The sequence below is a fragment of the Podarcis tiliguerta genome (assembly GCF_965153285.1).
Source record: "Podarcis tiliguerta genome assembly, chromosome: 6".
Lineage (NCBI taxonomy): Eukaryota > Metazoa > Chordata > Lepidosauria > Squamata > Lacertidae > Podarcis > Podarcis tiliguerta.
In genome coordinates this window covers 90,983,598-91,001,703 of record NC_139539.1, presented here as the reverse complement: position 1 = coordinate 91,001,703, position 18,106 = coordinate 90,983,598, and the positions used below count along the sequence as shown (strand labels likewise).

General features: G+C 47.7%; 1 protein-coding gene across 1 annotated transcript in view; it reads left to right on the top strand.

The window, feature by feature from the left end:
- Positions 1 to 18,106, top strand: part of QSOX1 (quiescin sulfhydryl oxidase 1) — a 76,111-nt gene that overhangs the window by 34,640 nt on the left and 23,365 nt on the right. The window contains exons 3-6 of the mRNA XM_083446332.1: positions 3,566 to 3,614; positions 5,156 to 5,258; positions 10,180 to 10,270; positions 14,065 to 14,210. Coding sequence (XP_083302458.1) covers positions 3,566 to 3,614; positions 5,156 to 5,258; positions 10,180 to 10,270; positions 14,065 to 14,210 — 389 coding nt within the window. The remainder of the gene's footprint in view (positions 1 to 3,565; positions 3,615 to 5,155; positions 5,259 to 10,179; positions 10,271 to 14,064; positions 14,211 to 18,106) is intronic.

Below are 18,106 nucleotides of genomic sequence, written 5' to 3'. Positions count from 1 at the left end.
CACTTGACAAAATTCCCACAGCGAGGCTGAGGGCAAAGGCTGGCCACAGCCCATGCCTCTCGGGTGAGGTTGCCTGTTCACAGCTCAGAGCTTGCAAGATTTTACTCTGGCCAAAGCTTGTGGCCCATCAAGCCCATAGGCTACTGATTGTGGTTGCCAGCCCTTCCACATTTAGGTAAAAAGGTAACCTCTGGATGGCTATGCTATAAGAAAAATACCTCTAATTCCCTTGTGGGGTATCCAGAGCTCCTATAGAGACCCTCAGGAGATCTCTGTCGGTCGGAGAGAAAGCAAAGGCCAACTAGAGTAATATTGAAAGCAAAGTGGCTAGTAAGCTTGCTCTTTATTAAAGGAAATAAACTGTTGCAACAGGGTCCCAGCTCATGTGGTAGGAATTTTGAGGTCTTAGATATATGCTAAATGTTCATAAGTGTACCAACCAAGCACGTACATAGATCAGCACAGGAAGACCAAACAGAAACCATTTTGATTCCCCAACTGACCAAATGTTTTCTCTGCAAGGTCAAAGGAAAATGGAAAAGCCTCCCCATTGTCTTTTCCTTTACAAATCCTGTCTTAAGGGCACATTTAAGATATGAATAGGGTGTGAGCCTGTGACCTGGCTCAGGAACGAAGTATTTATCATTACAAAAGACTGGCCAGGCTCCCCAGGCAATCCAATCAAGCGACCATTAAACAGATAACCTGGCAGACAGGAGGTAAACAAAGCACTCAGATTTCTGCTGTAGACCGCCCTTTCTGTGATGTAGGTATGATGTATCTGGGGTGGTGGTCTTGAGCTACACCCCTTCTGTGATGTATGTATGATGTTTCTGGGGGTGGTCTTGGACTCCAGGGAGGAAATTTAAAATGTCTGTATAAGGGCAGGCACACTTTTGTTCTGGGTTCCTCCTCCCTCCTGCGTGTGAGGTGAGCACCCTGTTGCAACAGATCACTAAAGATCAAGCTTACTAGCTGCTTTGCTTCTCATATTCTCTGGTTGGCCTCTGTTATTTTCTCCTACCAATAGGGAACCTACGTAAGGACTCTATATGGGCTCTTGGATACCCCATAAGGGGGAAAGGGCAGATTTATTTGTTTACAACACTCACCACACGCAGGAGGGAGGAGATCACCTAACAATGGTTCACAAGCCCTTATAAAGACTTTTGAAATTGCCCACCCTGTAGCCCAAGGACCCCCCCCCCAAACATCACAGAAGGAGAGGCCTACAGCAGAATCTCCTGTCTGCCTGATAATGCCTTACTTGATTGCATTTTCTGGGTAGGCTGGCCATTCCTTTGAGACGCTAAATACTTTAGTTCCTGAACCTCTTACGCATATTGATAGTTTGCTCAGCTTAACATATACTTGCCAGACTGTATTTGAAAAGGGAGAAACACTCTGTCCCAGCTCCTGTGGGCACCACAGTTCAAGAAGGACACTGACAAACTGGAACGTGTCCAGAGGAGGGCAACCAAAATGGTCAAAGGCCTGGAAACGATGCCTTATGAGGAACGGCTAAGGGAGTTGGGCATGTTTAGCCTGGAGAAGAGGAGGTTAAGGGGTGATATGATAGCCATGTTCAAATATACAAAAGGATGTCACATAGAGGAGGGAGAAAGGTTGTTTTCTGCTGCTCCAGAGAAGCGGACACGGAGCAATGGATCCAAACTCCAAGAAAGAAGATTCCACCTAAACATTAGGAAGAACTTCCTGACAGTAAGAGCTGTTCGACAGTGGAATTTGCTGCCAAGGAGTGTGGTGGAGTCTCCTTCTTTGGAGGTCTTTAAGCAGAGGCTTGACAACCATATGTCAGGAGTGCTCTGATGGTGTTTCCTGCTTGTCAGGGGGTTGGACTCGATGGCCCTTGTGGTCTCCTCCAACTCTATGATTCTATGATTCCTGCCACCCTAGGAAGTTTAAAAGCACGTCAGTGCAAGTGGATAAATAGGTACTGTTGCAGCGGGAAGGTACATGGCGTTTCCATCATAGTGTTCTGTTGTACCAGAAGCAGTTTAGTCCTGCTGGCCACATGACCCAGAAAGCCGTCTGTGGACAAATGCCGGCTCCCTCGGCCTGAAAGCGAGATGAGCACCACAACCCTTAGTCGCCTTTGACTGGACTAAACCGTCCAGGGGTCCTTTACCTTTTTACCTTTACCTTTTTGAAAGCCCCTCCAGTCCAAAGACAATCAGAAAGCTTTTTCCCATTTCCTTCCTCCTTGCAGAGAAATATTTGAGGTCAATTTGGCAGAGTCAAAATGGCTTCAGGGTTGTTCTGTACTATTTCAGACAGGTGGTTTATATACTTATGTATGTGTTTGCCTTGTACATTTATGAACATTTATTCTATATTTGAGACCTTAGACTTATTATCAAAGTTAAGTCCCATCAAGGCGACTATGGGATTGTGGCGCTCATCTCACTTTTCGGGCCAAGGGAGCCGGCGTTTGTTTGCAGACAGCTCTCCGGGTTGTGTGGCCAGCGTGACTAAACCGCTTCTGGCACAACGGGACACCCTGACAAGTGTCAGAGCACACGGATAGCTCAGTTGGTTAGACCATCGTGCTGATAACACTCAAGGTTGCAGGTTCAATCCCTGTATGGACCAGCTGCATATTCCTGCATTGCAGGCGGTTGGACTAGATGATCCTCAGGGTCCCTTCCAACTCTACAGTTCTATGATTCTGTGACTTTCTATGATTCTATGGAAACGGCATTAGGTTTCCCGAGGCCCTGCTTGGCTTGGCGGGTTGAGCTGGTCTGCTTTAACGCATCTGCTGCAGCTGCAGAACAGGTTGGGCTCAGTTCCTCGCACCCTTGCTCCTTCTCTTTCCCTTTGCCAATCCTTCCTTCCCAATTGCCAAAGCAAACTGTGTGCTCTTGCGTTGCTCAGTGGCAGTTGGAGCAGGGTTTTGGCAAGCGGGAGTTTCGCCATCTCATTTTGCAACACTTGGTATTTCGTTCTGTATTCAGTGGTTTTGCAAAACCAATCGCTAGCAGTCAGACTGCATACCACCAAATTGCAATCTAAGCTCTTCCCAGCCCCAGCCACCAATCCATTGGCATGTACAAGCAGCAGCATAATGTATCCACATTATATACTATACACATACTCCAACATGCAGTGCTCTTGCAGAAAAGTGAAATGGGGGCAGACGAACTTCCCTTTTCTGGGGAAAGGGAAGAGGGACCCAATTTGCTGTTCTCAGGAAATAGTCTCTGATAGTCTTTCATAATACAGCTCCCTGTGTGAGGCCAAAATTTGGCGTCCCCAAATGGATCTTCTCAATTACGGACCTTCTCCATTTTGCACCCCCTTGGCTTGGCACCCTGTGGGGGGTAAGGGACGCCTGCCCCACGTGGCTATTCTTCTCCAAAATGTCCAGGGATTGGCTGCACTCATCCTCTTTTCCAGCTCCATATCTGTTTAAGAGGTGGGTGATCTCCCCTGGTTTCAACCTTACAGCTCGGCCGCTTAGGCAATTGGAGGCACAGTAACAGACTTGACAGAAGGGAATCTTTCAAAGCAAAACCTAACCGTAGGGTCTCTTTCCTTCCAGTTTTTCAAGGCGTTCTCCACGAAGCCCGAGGATGGCGTCAGACTTCACCGTACGTATCCTGAAGTCAATTCCTACCTAAGCTAGAAGCAGGAAGTTATGGCTGGAGTTTAGTTTACCAGGCTGGGCCTCCCTAGAGAGGGGTACCCACTCACTGTCCTCCAAGCTCATGAATCAGAAGGCTTATGGAGGAATTATAGGGCCCCGGTAATCAAAGCTGGTGGTCACCCTCCATAAAATGTCCCCTAGGTCGTTGATGGGGGACGCGGGTGGCGCTGTGGGTAAAAGCCTCAGCACGTATGGCTTGCCGATTGAAAGGTCACGGTTCGAATCCCCACGGCGGGGTGCGCTCCCGTTGTTTGGTCCCAGCGCCTGCCAACCTAGCAGTTCGAAAGCACTCTCGGGTGCAAGTAGATAAGTAGGGACCGCTTACTAGCGGGAAGGTAAACGGCGTTTCCGTGTGCGGCTCTGGCTCACCAGAGCAGCGATGTCACGCTGGCCACGTGACCCGGAAGTGTCTCCGGACAGCGCTGGCCCCCGGCCTCTTTGAGTGAGATGGGCGCACAACCCTAGAGTCTGTCAAGACTGGCCCGTACGGGCAGGGGTACCTTTACCTTTACCTTTAGGTCGTTGATGTGTGTGGCACAATCTCTTTGAACTTTCCCGCCCTTTCCCCTCCATGGTGTCTCTTAATTTGACCAGGAAATGTCAACATGTCCCTCATCTCACAATCAGCAGCGTGAGACCAATTCCACGCTTTCATTTTCATTTTTGTCTCAGGATTTATATTCCCCTCCAAATCAAACTTGAGATGGGGCTTCTTTGTCTCGCTGTGTTTCTAGGCAGATTATTGCTTTTCCTGGAAGTTCTTCACTCTCGTACTGGGCCTGTGTGTCTGAAGGCACACACATAATCATAATCAAGAATCCCATAATCAAGAAAAGCAAAGCACCCAATAGGCCCTGGCTCATAGCTGTCAAGTTTTTCCTTTCTTTAAAGGGAAATTCCCTTATTCCGAATAGGATTCCTCGCAAGAAAAGGGGAAAGTTGACAGCTATGCCCTGGCTGCTTCCATTTGAACCAAAGGGAGGATCGTGCTCCTGTTCTTCCTCACCTGCGGAAGGTTCATTATTGCAGAGTTTGAGAAATTCTGCATGAGGAAAATCTCCAAAATGATTCATGCTTTCTGGAAAGGGAATCCCCATTCAGGCACGAAGACCGAAGATTGCACTTTGGAGAAAAGATAGTATCTGTCTGACATGAACCACGTAGGAGTTAAGTTGGGAGTGGTGCCCTGGCTGGGATTAGGTTGTGCGTATGGGTGGCAGCCTGGCACAATGTTTATCTCGTATCCAGGCAGCATTTATTTTGTCTCTAGATTCCCAGGCCCAGGTTGCTCCCTGCCACCGAAAGGTAGAGTAAGGAGAACGCCTGACTTTGAGTAACACCATCCCATAATGATCCCAAGGAATCCGACATGAGAGAAGCTGCCGTTGTGCATTTCCTAGGATATGGCAGCTGCAGGGGGCATGTAGGCTGGTGCAGAGCTCCTGGCCTGAATTGTGACCCTGATATGTTTTCTTCCTTTTACAGATAAAGGAGACGACATTCGGAGCCTCACAGAGTCCATCATCACCTCAATAGAGAGCCATAGAGACCTGTGGCCTCCCGCCTGCCCACCACTGGAGCCAATTAGGTAATTTGGGTGGAGAATGCATCATAGCATGAAAAACCATTATAGCAATGCAAAGCCTAGCATGGGCTTTCCCAGACTTGTGAGTTCACTCACCCTTTGCGAAATTTCCATTGACTCCCTCTTAGAGGGGTAAACTGAATAACGTTAAGAAATACAGTGGTGCCCCGCAAGACGAATGCCTCGCAAGACGGAAAACCCGCTAGATGAAACGGTTTTCCGTTTTGGAGGTGCTTCGCAAAACGAATTTCCTATGGGCTTGCTTCGCAAGACGAAAATGTCTTGCGAGTTCCTGCGGTTTTTTCCCCCTCCCCCCCCTTTTCCCCAAGCCGCTAAGCTGCTTAACAGCTGATCCGCTAAGCCCGCTAAGCCGCTAATAGCGCTAATCCGCTAATGGGCTTGCTTCGCAAGACAAAAAAAAAAAAAAAAAAACGCAAGACGAAGAGATTCATGGAACGGATTCTTTTCGTCTTGCGAGGCACCACTGTATCCAACTGGCGTTTATTAAGCCCTATTATTAGGAATCATAAAATGTAAAAAGTAAGGGAGACAGCTCTAATGATACCATGTTTCTTAACCTCTGTGCTTAGATGGCTGCACCTGATGTGCTTCAAGTGTATAAGGACTGGGCTTGTGACTTTGAGAATACTGTTGTATTGTGGAATCTTAGGATCAAATACAGAGGCTCCTCATTAACAAGGGAGGTCCAGTCTGGACACCCATGCCCCTTAACTCTGAAGCTTATAGTTTCTATTTTTTTTACATGCTATACCTTGTAAACTTATTTCCACCCCAGGTCCTTTTTACCCCCTTTCGGACCCCCTAGTTCTCCATTCACAGTCCCAGCGACCCCAGGGGGTCAATATCAAGCACGTTGGGAAACCTTGCCCTGGTATGTTTAACAACAAACAACAAGGTTCTATTATCTGGGATGCTTCTAGAATTTCTATATCTAGCAGGTTTTTATACCTTAAGAAGAAAGAGGATCAATTTCGGGCTCAAGACTTTGAGGCCAGGGGATTACATCTGTTAAAAATCTCCCACAAACCTCCCAAATTTCAACCCATTTATCTTGACTCACCCATGTGGGGAAAGAAGCAGTAACGGGATCTATGACACAGGTTTCTGTATATTTAGGTTCTTGAACCATACCTCTTCCCACATGAGGACAATAACTGTCTCAGAAGCTGCTGTTTACCAAAGGCCCATGTGTCTTTTGAATGCAACTGGAAACGGGAGGTCTAAATTGCTGCATATTCCACATGTGAGCTGAAGTAAGAACTAGGAGGAGAGTTGTTGTGTTGTTCTTTTCCATCCATCCATCCATCCATCCATCCATCCAATTCCCCGCCTTTCCCCCAGACAGGGACTCAAGGCAGCTTGCAGCTATAAACATAGAAAGAAAAAATCTTTAAGAACCATAAGTGAAACACTTATGGAATCAAAACTATATATGAATATATATGATCTATTAGAAACATACAGATAATTGCAATAACAACAGCGCCAGCCCTTTCATTAAAAGGAGTTAGTTCTCAAAAGACTTCCTGCTTGGTGTGTGGGACTGAATGTTAGACATAGGTGTTGCTGCAATTTAGGGTTGGCTTCCGGGTAACATTCCACGATGGTGTTTTGAATTGTACACACACACACACACACACACACACAGATGAGAGAGAGAGAGAGAGAGATAGCTTACGTACCGTATATACTTGAGTATAAGCCAACTTTTCCAGCACATTTTTTATGCTGAAAAAGCCCCCCTCGGCTTATAATCGAGTGAGGGTCTCTGGCGGCGGGGGCAGAGGAGGAACGAGCAGCCCGAAAGCAGCCTTTTCAGCAGCACCCTAGGTAGGCAGAGGGCTGGGGGGGAGAGAGAAGCCCCCTCTGCCATGTGCACATACGTGGATGCACACACGCACTCCAGCCCACCAGGAGGTTTGTTTGTGGTTTCTATCTTACAATGTTCAAGGCGGTTTACAAGCTGAAGAAACAAAAATGTACATCTTATAACAATCTATTGCAATACAAAAATGTGATAATAAGACATAACTTTAAAATAGGCAACCTCCATCAAAAAAGTAGCATTCAACAACCATTAGAATAGTATTAAATAATAATAACAACAACATATAAAAGTTAAACAGAAATCCACTCAACAGTTACAATAAATAATTCCTAAACTATAATCAATAAAACAACGGCAAGCCACAGTACATAAAATAATACAATACAAATTGAGAAGCAGAGACTAGAGGGTGGAGCAAGGCAGGTGGAAGGAGGCCTTGCCTGATGGAATCTCTCCCCTCACAGTTCTTCATGCCGGCAACATACTCCAAACCTCCAGATAACGCTGCTCAGTAGTTTCGTGTAGATGTTAAACAGCATAGGGGACAAAATTGAACCCAAATTGAAGGTTCCATGGGGCTTAAGAACACTCCTCAAGCATCACCCTCTGGGAACAACCGTCCAAGTAGGACTGGAACCATCATCATCATAAGAAGAAGAAGAGTTTGGATTTGATATCCCGCTTTATCACTACCTGAAGGAGTCTCAAAGCGGCCAACAATCTCCTTTTCCCTTCCTCCCCCACAACAAACACTCTGTGAGGTGAGTGAGGCTGAGAGACTTCAAGGAAGTGTGACTGGCCCAAGGTCACCCAGCAGCTGCATGTGGAGGAGCGGAGACGCGAACCCGGTTCCCCAGATTACGAGACTACCGCTCTTAACCACTACACCACACTGGCTCATAAAGCCATACCACCCATCCTTAACTCAGACAGCCATTCCAGAAGCAAAGCATGGTTGATGGTCTTGAAAGCCACTGAGAGGTTGAGGAGAATTAGCAGGGACACATTTCCCCTGTCTGCCTCCCAGCAAAGGTTCAGAGCGACCAAGGCAGTTTCTATGTTAAAATCGGGCCTAAACCCTGGTTGAAATGGATCTAGAAAACCCGTTTCCTCTGAGCGTGCCTGGATCTGGCCCGTGACCAAAAATTAAAACAATAAAACCAGATAAAGAAAAGCACAGGAAATATTTCAAAACGACAAGCGGAAACAAGTGTCCACATACTGAAAGCCACACAGAACAGAAGTGTGCTTCACTGGCATGGGAAAATAAACGGCATTTGTTCATCGATGACTGTCAAGGCTTTGTTTTAGGGTTACCTGCTCCAGGCTGTTGAACTCCAAATAGCAGCTGAGCAGTTCAGTTCCAGAATTCAGCAGCTTCCTGTTCCAGTCCTTCTTTGTGCATCTTAAGTGATTAGTCTTCAGTCCAAGTTTATGCGTTTGGTCTGGAGATACAATTATCCACTCAGAGTACATGCGCTGATGTTCCATTCATCTCCTGCAAGGAAATGGGTGATTAGAGGAACTGACCTGTTAACAGAGCGGAGCGATGCATGTTTTAGAAGGCTTATGGCTCACAAACTCAGAGCATGATTCTAACTTGCCCAGGCTGCATAGAGCGTTTGGAGAGGCTGGCTTCTAACAATTATTTACCGTTTAGCGAAGCACCTAATAACTATCCGGTTTCCAGAAAATGGTCGGTTTCTAGGGAAATTGTTTGCAAGCCATCTTGAGGCTTTCACACATCACGTAAGCAGACCAGAATTGCCACCCCCTGGGGCTAATTTTATTTATTTTAATAAAGTATCCATCATCCCCCAATCTCATAAAAATATCATAGAATCATAGAGTTGGAATAGACCACAAGGGCCATCGAGTCCAACCCCCTGCCAAGCAGGAAACACCATCAGAGCACTCCTGACATATGGTTGTCAAGCCTCTGCTTAAAGACCTCCAAAGAAGGAGACTCCACCACACTCCTTGGCAGCAAATTCCACTGTCAAACAGCTCTTACTGTCAGGAAGTTCTTCCTAATGTTGAGGTGGAATCTTCTTTCTTGTAGTTTGGATCCATTGCTCCGTGTCCGCTTCTCTGGAGCAGCAGAAAACAACCTTTCTCCCTCCTCTATGTGACATCCTTTTATATATTTGAACATGGCTATCATATCACCCTTTAACCTCCTCTTCTCCAGGCTAAACATGCCCAGCTCCCTTAGCCGTTCCTCATAAGGCATCGTTTCCAGGCCTTTGACCATTTTGGTTGCCCTCCTCTGGACACGTTCCAGTTTGTCAGTGTCCTTCTTGAACTGTGGTGCCCAGAACTGGACACAGTACTCCAGGTGAGGTCTGACCAGAGCAGAATATCAGGGTGCCACAACACAACTCTCTTTCTCTCACACAATAAAAAATAAAGCACCATTAACAACAGTACAAAGCAACCATTAAAAGGACTTAAATTATAAAAAGGTCCCCAAGAGATGCCTGAAAATCAGTATCAGGGGTGTCTTTTTGTGGCTTTTGAAATCATAGCACTGACTCTTAGGCAATGGAGATGTAACAGGGCGTATTCCTGCACTGCAGTGGGTTGGACTAGATGATCCTCAGGTTCCCTTCCAACTCTACGATTCGATGAATTTATGATATTATGGAGGAAGAAAATTCTGCACTATTTTGGGCTGCAGCTCCATATCTCTTGTAATGTATAATTCCACCCTGGCACGCACAGGCAACAGCTGTGAAGCCTTTTGCACCACTGATCTCCATGCCAAGAAAACAACAACGAACCACCTGCTAGATTTCTCTATTGGGCTGCTCTCCTAAGAACACAAAAATAGGATTGGTAAAGAAAAGGTGTCAACCCAACCATCCCATAATAATCCCTCACAGGGCCATAGGTCCAGTTAGATTAAAGGATAGTTGCTGTTCCATACTGTGCCCAAGGGGAAAATATGAGAATCCGGGAGCATCTCCTGCAACGGCAGGGAAGTTGAGATGTCTGAATCTGGGTGAAATAATCGTTTGCCCTGTACTTAAAGCAGAGTTGCTGAGTGTGTGTCTTCCTCTTTGTCTTTTGCAGTGCGGCAGAACTTCACGACTTCTTCCACACAAACAACGTGACATATTTGGCCCTGATATTTGAAAAGGAGGACTCCTTTTTGGGCAGAGAGGTAACTCTTAATTGACTGGTTGACAATCTATGTATGCATTGCAACAGCCTAGCTTTAGATAAGTGGGTCCTTCGCTCTTTTATGCTGCAAATGGCCCCCTGCAGGTCTGCATGGAAACATGGGGTGACTTTTTCTTTTTAAAAAAGTTTATTCATTATATGGAACTACACAAGATGTCCCTTATCGCAGAGCCTCTGGGAATGTTTGACAGCCCTTCATGCCTTTTCCCGCACAAGGCATCATTGGGAAGTGGAGCCAACGTAAAACCAACTGGATCTTCTCCCCCTTTTGTAACAGAATGGAAAACTGGAGATAACTGCATTCAGTGGGCATGCTTGGCACAAAATAGTCTAGCTGTCACTGTACCCCCAAAGCCCTGAATCTAACTCTCTCCTTTTTTGTTGAGCCTTCGCTTATGGGTTTTCCACCTTTTCCCCCCATTATGTTTTCTGCCTCTTTGGGGTCAAGGTCCCTCACCTAGTTACACACATAAACACACACATTCCCTCCTTTACAATCAGAGGTATACCTAGTGGTTGGTTTTGCGGTAAAGTGGCCCGTGTGTGTGAGAGTGTGTGTGTGTAACAGTGTGTAACAAATGCACAAGGGACACCTTTGTCTGCAATGTAGTCAACTGACAAACAGGAATGATACACTTGAGCAGGAAGCCTGAACGATGCTTCCTTCTGGCTAGCATCTTTCAATCCATGCTAGAAGGAAGTGTTTTGGTTGCTTCACAATGCTTCTTGTTTCTTCAAGAGCATTAAGAGTAATCCCCTTTGCAAACTGTACGATTAGCAAAAGCAAACAGGGTCTTGTGCTTTGACAGGCTAAGCTAGAACTTCTGGCTTCAGGTCAGACCCAGGCAAGCCAAGTCACACAGGCCTTTTATACCAAAATAATATAAATATAGACTACACGGGTGGCGCTGTGGTCTAAACCACTGAGCCTTGGGCTTGCCGATTGGAAGGTCAGTGGTTCGAATCCCCGTGACGGGGTGCGCTCCCGTTGCTCGGTCCCTGCTCCTGCCAACCTAGCAGTTCGAAAGCACATCAAAGTGCAAGTAGATAAATAGGGACCGCTCCAGCAAGAAGGTAAACAGCGTTTCCGTGCGCTGCTCTCGTTTCGCCAGATGTGGCTTAGTCATGCGGGCCACATGACCTGGAAAAACTGTCTGAGGACAAACGCCGGCTCCCTCGGCCTATAGAGTGAGATGAGTGCCGCAACCCCAGAGTCGTCCGCGACTGGACGTAACGGTCAGAGGTCCCTTTACCTTTATAATATAAATACATGACAAAAGAATCTACCCTTCTACAACACTCCCAAGTGTGGTGGCCAGCGCCATGATGTGAGAGCTCTGCCTTTTGACTCAAGTCAGCAAGCAAAGAAAAGTACAGAAAATTCACCTGCAACACACACAAATATCCACACACACACAGCCTCCGCTCACTTTCTGAGTCTGTTGATCTCTCCCTTATTTCTCTCCTTTGCAGCTAACTTCCCTGAAGACTTGGGAGTGGGGGAGGTTGAGGAGCAGAGAATGTTAGCAGCCAAGAAAAGAGATCAGTAAGGGCTGTTTAGAGAGACCCACTTTCATTGTGCGTGCACACGGTTTTCAGTGCACGCCAGCTTTCTCTGCCTGCTGGCAGGAGAGCCTTCCAAATTTTGCCCAGGCAGAGCTCTCGCAAGGTAGGTGTAACCTGTAGCCAGGCTGTCAACAGAGCAGTTTCCCATGACTAAGGCATTGGGAGTGTTGCACATACAGTACTGGGAAAGGCAGGCAGATCCCTGGAAAAGAGGTGGGAAGCAAGCATATGGCGAGGAGAATTTCTCATTCCTTTTGTGGATGTGCTTAACATTGTTGACTCGCCAGTCCTTTTAGCAGTTTGAAATTCAGCAAAATTACTCACACTGGGCAACTGGTTTCGGAGGCAGGTGGCGTTCCACCCAGTTTGGTTCATGGTTCTGTTGGAAGAAGGGCAGGGTAAAAGTGATTCTTCTACACCTGGCATACCTGTCACCTACACCGGTAGATCACTGGACACCTGTGGTACATCACTGGCAGATCACTGGCTCCCCCCTCCCCGCAAGAAGCTCAACAATTTGGCTCCCCTAAAAAAAGTTCAACCGCAACTGGACTTAACTGTTAGGGATCCCTTTACCTTTACTAATCTTGCAGTAATTGTATTAATTACTGACTTCCAATTAATGTTGCCATTGTAGAGCATGAGTGGAGGCCAGAATACGGTAGCAGCCCTGCCCTTTTCCAGAGCTCTATTCAAATGGCACATCTCCTGCACATGCACTCGGTGCATGGTGGCGGGAGTGGGCCTGCAGCACCTACTCGCCCCAACACTGGCAAGTTTGGCGGGGCATTTTCGAAATCGAGCCTTCGCGTATAGTTTCTCCACGCGATAGGGAGCCTTGTACGGTGAGGTTTCCCAACTGTTGAATGCGGACGTAAACTTCGCTTTTCAGATATCCTGCCAAATGCTCAAGATCTGGGGCGGTCCAGGTCACAAGTGCCTCCGTTTCCCATTCCACATCTTCTGTGTGTGGAACGCCCTCCATTCAGATGTCAAGGAAATAAACAACTATCTGACCCTTAGAAGACATCTGAAAGCAGCCCTGCTTAGGGAGGTTTTTAATGTTTGGTGTTTTATTGCTTTATTATTATTGTTAATACAGTGGTGCCTCGCAAGACGAAAAGAATCCGTTCCGGGAGTCTCTTCGTCTAGCGGTTTTTTCATCTTGCGAAGCAACCCTATTAGCGGATTAGCGCTATTAGCGGTTTAGCGGCTATTAGCGGCTATTAAAGGCTTAAGGGATTAGCGGATTAGCTGCTAAAAGGCTATTAGCAGCTTAGTGCCTTAGAAAAAGGGGGTGGGGAGCGAAAAAAACCCTCAAGAAACGCAAGACATTTTCGTCTTGCGAAGCAAGCCCATAGAGAAATTCGTCCTGCGAAGCACCTCTGAAAACGGAAAACCCTTTCGTCTAGCGGGTTTTCCATCTTGCGAGGCATTTGTCTTGCGGGGCACCACTGTATTATGTTGGGTGCTGCCCAGAGTGGTTGGGAAAACCCAGCCAGATGGGCAGGGTATAAATAAATTAGTAGTAGTAGTAGTAGTAGTAGTATTTGTATGGGTGGGGAGAGAGAGAGGCTGCCATACAGCCAGGGTTTTGGTAAAATGTCAACAGCAGTGAAGAGTCCAGCAACACTTCTGGAAGAAACAGATTTTTGAGATGGAAGGTGTCAGGGAACTGCCATCAGTTCAGGAGGGAGAGAGGAAAAGCCGGATGGATTACAGAGAGCCCCCAAAGATCATGGGAAGCAGCTCCTCCTCAGCGGAGGAGAGTAACCACGAATCCAGGGGAGAGGAGCTTCAGGGCTCGGAGGAGGCGAGGCGGTGCCAGGACACCTTGCCTGGGCAAAGCGGGGAGGAGAGAGGTCCTCTGTTACCCACGCAGTAAGCTTTCGCGCAGAGAGGGGAGACGGAGACTGGGCGTCAAGAAACTACTTTGCTGGGGAAAGTTTAAGGACCGCCCACTCACGGATCCTGCCAGTGAATGAGCCAGCCATGGGAGAGTGGCGCTCTAGACAGGTAAAGTTTATTTTTGCATCAAAAGCAAGGCTTCACAGCCGAGCAGGGAGGTATTTGCCTGCTTGCTCTCGAGCAACCCCTTGGAACCATTACAGAGGGTTTAGAGGCAGAGGAGAAAAATAGATTGTTGCGTCCCTCTGTTAAAGTCCAACTCTATTCACAACACTAACTAAATGTGGTATCTGTTTTTAGGTCACACTGGACATGCTCCAGTTTGAGAACATTGCAGTGAGGCGAGTCTTAAAGAGCAACGAAGAGCTCGCAAGGAGCTTCAACATTACAACCTTCCCTTCTGGCGTCCTCCTTGTCAAGAACGGCTCATGTAGCAGCATCCCTGTGTGAGTTGCCGCTCTTACCGTACCTGCCTTATTTAGCATGCGCAAACTCTCTTACGATCCCTATTCATTTTCTTTAAGACTCCAAATATGACAACAACCTAGTTCACCATACAGTCGCGGATCTTGGGAGGGGGGAGGAGCCAAAGAAATATGTACCGTATTTTTTGCTCTATAAGACGCACTAAACCACAAGTAGCACCTAGTTTTGGGGGGAGGAAAACAAGAAAAAAAAAATTCTGAATCTCAGAAGCCAGAACAGCAAGAGGGATCGCTGCGCAGTGAAAGCAGCAATCCCTCTTGCTGTTCTGGCTTCTGGGATAGCTGCACAGCCTGCATTCACTCCATAAGACGCACACACATTTCCCCTTGCTTTTTAGGGGGGGGAGTGAGTCTTATAGAGCAAAAAATACGGTACTTATTTGTACCAGTTGTACAACCTGGGAACGCTCTGCATTTAATGGTTCTTAAAAGACCAGTGCAAAACAGTCGGCTGCTCCACAAGCCCCATAGCCATGATTTTGGGTTCTGCTTTAGTAGACTGAAAGTTTTGTGTCAGAGGGACTCCGGATTTCTGAACAGTTCTGAATTCAATCATCAGGGTAAGGCCCAGTTCTACCATTGCAATCAATTCATGCGAGACAAATTTGCATAAATGTGACTAACATGTTGTGAGCGGCACTGCTTGTTCGCTGGTGTGTGTTTTGAGGGCATGCAGTGATTTTGGGGGGAGGGCGTGCAAGCGCTGGAGATGATAGGAGATACAGTAGGGTTACTGGGCATGTTCTTGTGGTCCGGATGGTTGTGTGTTGCTTGTCCTGGCCTTAAAAAGGTAAAGGTAAAGGACCCCCGACAGTTAAGCCCAGTCACGGACGACTCTGGGGTTGTGGCGCTCATCTCGCTTTACTGGCCGAGGAAGCCGACGTTTGTCTGCAGACAGTTTTTCCAAGTCATGTGGCCAACATGACTAAGCCGCTTCTGGCAAAACCAGAGCAGCGCACAGAAATGCTGTTTACCTTCCCACTGGAGTGGTACCTGCTTATCTACTTGCACTTTGACGTGCTTTCAAACTGCTAGGTTGGCAGGAGCTGGGACTGAGCAACAGGAGCTCACCCCGTCAATGGGATTCGAACCGCTGACCTTCTGATCGGCAAGCCCTAGGCTCTGTGGTTTAGACCACAGTGCCACCCACATCCCCTGTCCTAGCCTTAGCCTTCTGCAATCAATGAAAGCACCAGCTTCTTTGGTCGTGAGCTTCAGCTCTGGCTTTTATGCTTTTATGCTTGGGACTTCACGGCCTAGGACCCTCGTACCTACGGGACCGCCTCTCCTGGTATGCCCCACGGAGAACCTCAAGGTCCATAAATAGCAACACCCTAGTGGTCCCAGGCCTTAAGGAAGTCAAATTAGCCAGAGCCAGGGCCTTTTCAACACTGGTGGAACACTCTGCCTCATGAGACCAGGGCTCTGCAGGATCTGATTTCTTTCCGCAGGGCCTGTAAGACAGAGTTGTTCCGCCTGGCCTTTGGCTTGGGGCCAATTTGATTCCCTCCCTCTCTTTCTTTTTTTCTTTTCCTTTCTCCTGCGATGAGGCTATATTTTAATGTTTCAATATTTTAATGTTGTATTTTAATTTTGTTTTTAAGTTGTAATCATTCAACTTGTTTTTATTATTGCTTGTTAGCCGCCCTGAGCCCGGCCTTGGCTGGGGAGGGCGGGGTATAAATAAAAATTATTATTATAATGTTGGTGTGGGTGGGTGTCCAGGGAATGGATGACCCAGGCTTTCAAGGCATCCCAGTTAACCCCTCTGGGGAGTTTCCACTCAGTTGCTACCTAGTTTGAATTACGCTGGAGGAAAACTGTTCCCTGTCAGGGCAGTGGCTGGGGGGGGGGGTGGCGGCGCAAAATCAGCTAAAATATGTCTATAAATAAAAATATTATTATTGCCTCATAAGAAAAGGTTTTAAATAGAGGGTGAATTGAATGGGTGGAGGTGGGGTTGGAGGAGAGACAGAAAGAAGAGCTAATTTGTCCATGGCTAGGGGGTGCAATCTGGACGGTTCTGCCAGGGGCGCAAGATCACCTAGCTACGGCTCTGTTCCCTGCAAGACGAATGCCTCGGAAGACGAAAAACTCGCTAGATGAAAGGGTTTTTCGTTTTCTGAGGTGCTTCGCAAGACGGATTTTCCTAAGGGCTTGCTTTGCTAGACAAAACGGCCCTGCCTCTAGTGTCATGGCGATGGTCACTGCACGCACGCTCGCTTCCCCGCTCCTCCGGCTCCCTTCTGTCTGACGGCTCCTCCGGCTCCCTCCGACCTTCCGGCTGACAGCCGACCTTCTGGCTGCCTTGCGCCGCTGCCCACCGCCCTCGTGCGCTCCCCTCAGCCAGCGTTGCAGCCAGAGCCGCGCTTCTGAGCCCCGCCGCCCTCCAGCAGCCACGTCGCGCGGTGGCCACAAGGCGCGGGTGAGTCCGAGGTACCGGCTGCGGCAGCTGTCCTGCTTCTCCCCCCCCCCCCGCCGTTGTTAGTGTTTAAATGCAGTGGTGCTTCGCAAGACGAAAAACCTCGCAGAATGAAAAAACTCACGGAACGAATTAATTTCGTCTTGCGAGGCACCACTGTACTCCTAGGTTTTGCTCTGTAACAACGATGGTTAGAAATTTGCCCCCTGCCACAGGATTCTTTCCCCCAGTTTTTATAACTTTCTTTGCAGGAGGTCACATTTGGTCAACCCGCAAAACAACAAAAGCTATCCAGATTCCTAGATATCCCCTCTTCCGGTCGATCTTTGTGGTAGGACATTGGTTCTGAAGCTCCTGTGCAGATGGGCAGGTCTCTGTCAACTGCATTGCCGAAGGCTGTTCTTAGCTAGATGCTTGGGCATGTGAGCGCTTGTTGGAAAAAACATGGGCCGTCTGCGCTCAGCATGACAGACTCTCCACTGGGGGGAGGATCCTGTTGCCAGGAACGGGAATGTCTCTTTGGGTGTTTCTCAAGCATGGATGTCTCCTAGCGATGAAACCAGTGAGCAAGGAGGCCTCTCGCTTTATGGAGGGTGTGGAATGTGTCTTGGAATGTTCCTATGGGAAGCACCAGTAGAGCTGCCATTGTGGATAAGCAGTTGGACCAGATAATTGCATGTCTGTCCTTCTCCGGCTGTTTTGTGCCACAACCTCCTACTCTGAAAACCTACAGAGTCCTCTAAAGTGTTTGTCTGCAAGCTTGAGACCTTAGAAAGGCTGGACTATTTGGAAAGAAGAAGCTGGCAGCACCTCACAAGGTTTTTCCAGCCCTACGCTGAGATACCAGTGATGGAACCTAGGACCTTTTGCATGCAAAATACACACTTTTGTCACTTGGCTATAGTCCCACCTGAACTGGAAGGCTCTGTGATAAGGCAGTATATTGTAATATGCTTGTTGTCCCAGTGGCCTTGGTAGCTGCCACCTGTAGCCAAAGAACTCTCATTTTCTGTTGTGGATTTCTGTCTTTTTCTCCTTAATGAATTGCAGATTATAAGACTCCACCTAGACTGCGAAGAGGAGCCTTTACTCGGTTTATTTTTTGAAACATTGAATATAATCAAGCACGGTGTTCCAAGCCTGGCAAGCGACCGGCTCTCGTTTCCTGACCCTTCTCTCACCCAGCTGCTCTGCTCCTCTGCCTGCTTTTCTTGTTGCAGAAAAGTTCATTAGGAGCCGCACAATGGCTGGTTCGGAGATGCTGGCGGAGAACAATAGAACCTGGGCTCGGACCCTCTGGTGGATTCTTGCAGCTGAATAGGGCATGAAAATAACAAGCAGATGGTCTCTCCCTCCCTCCCAGCCCCGCAACCTCCGTGCCGTTTGATTGATGTCCACCTGGCAGTGAAGGCATTAGTGCGGCAGGCAGAGGGGC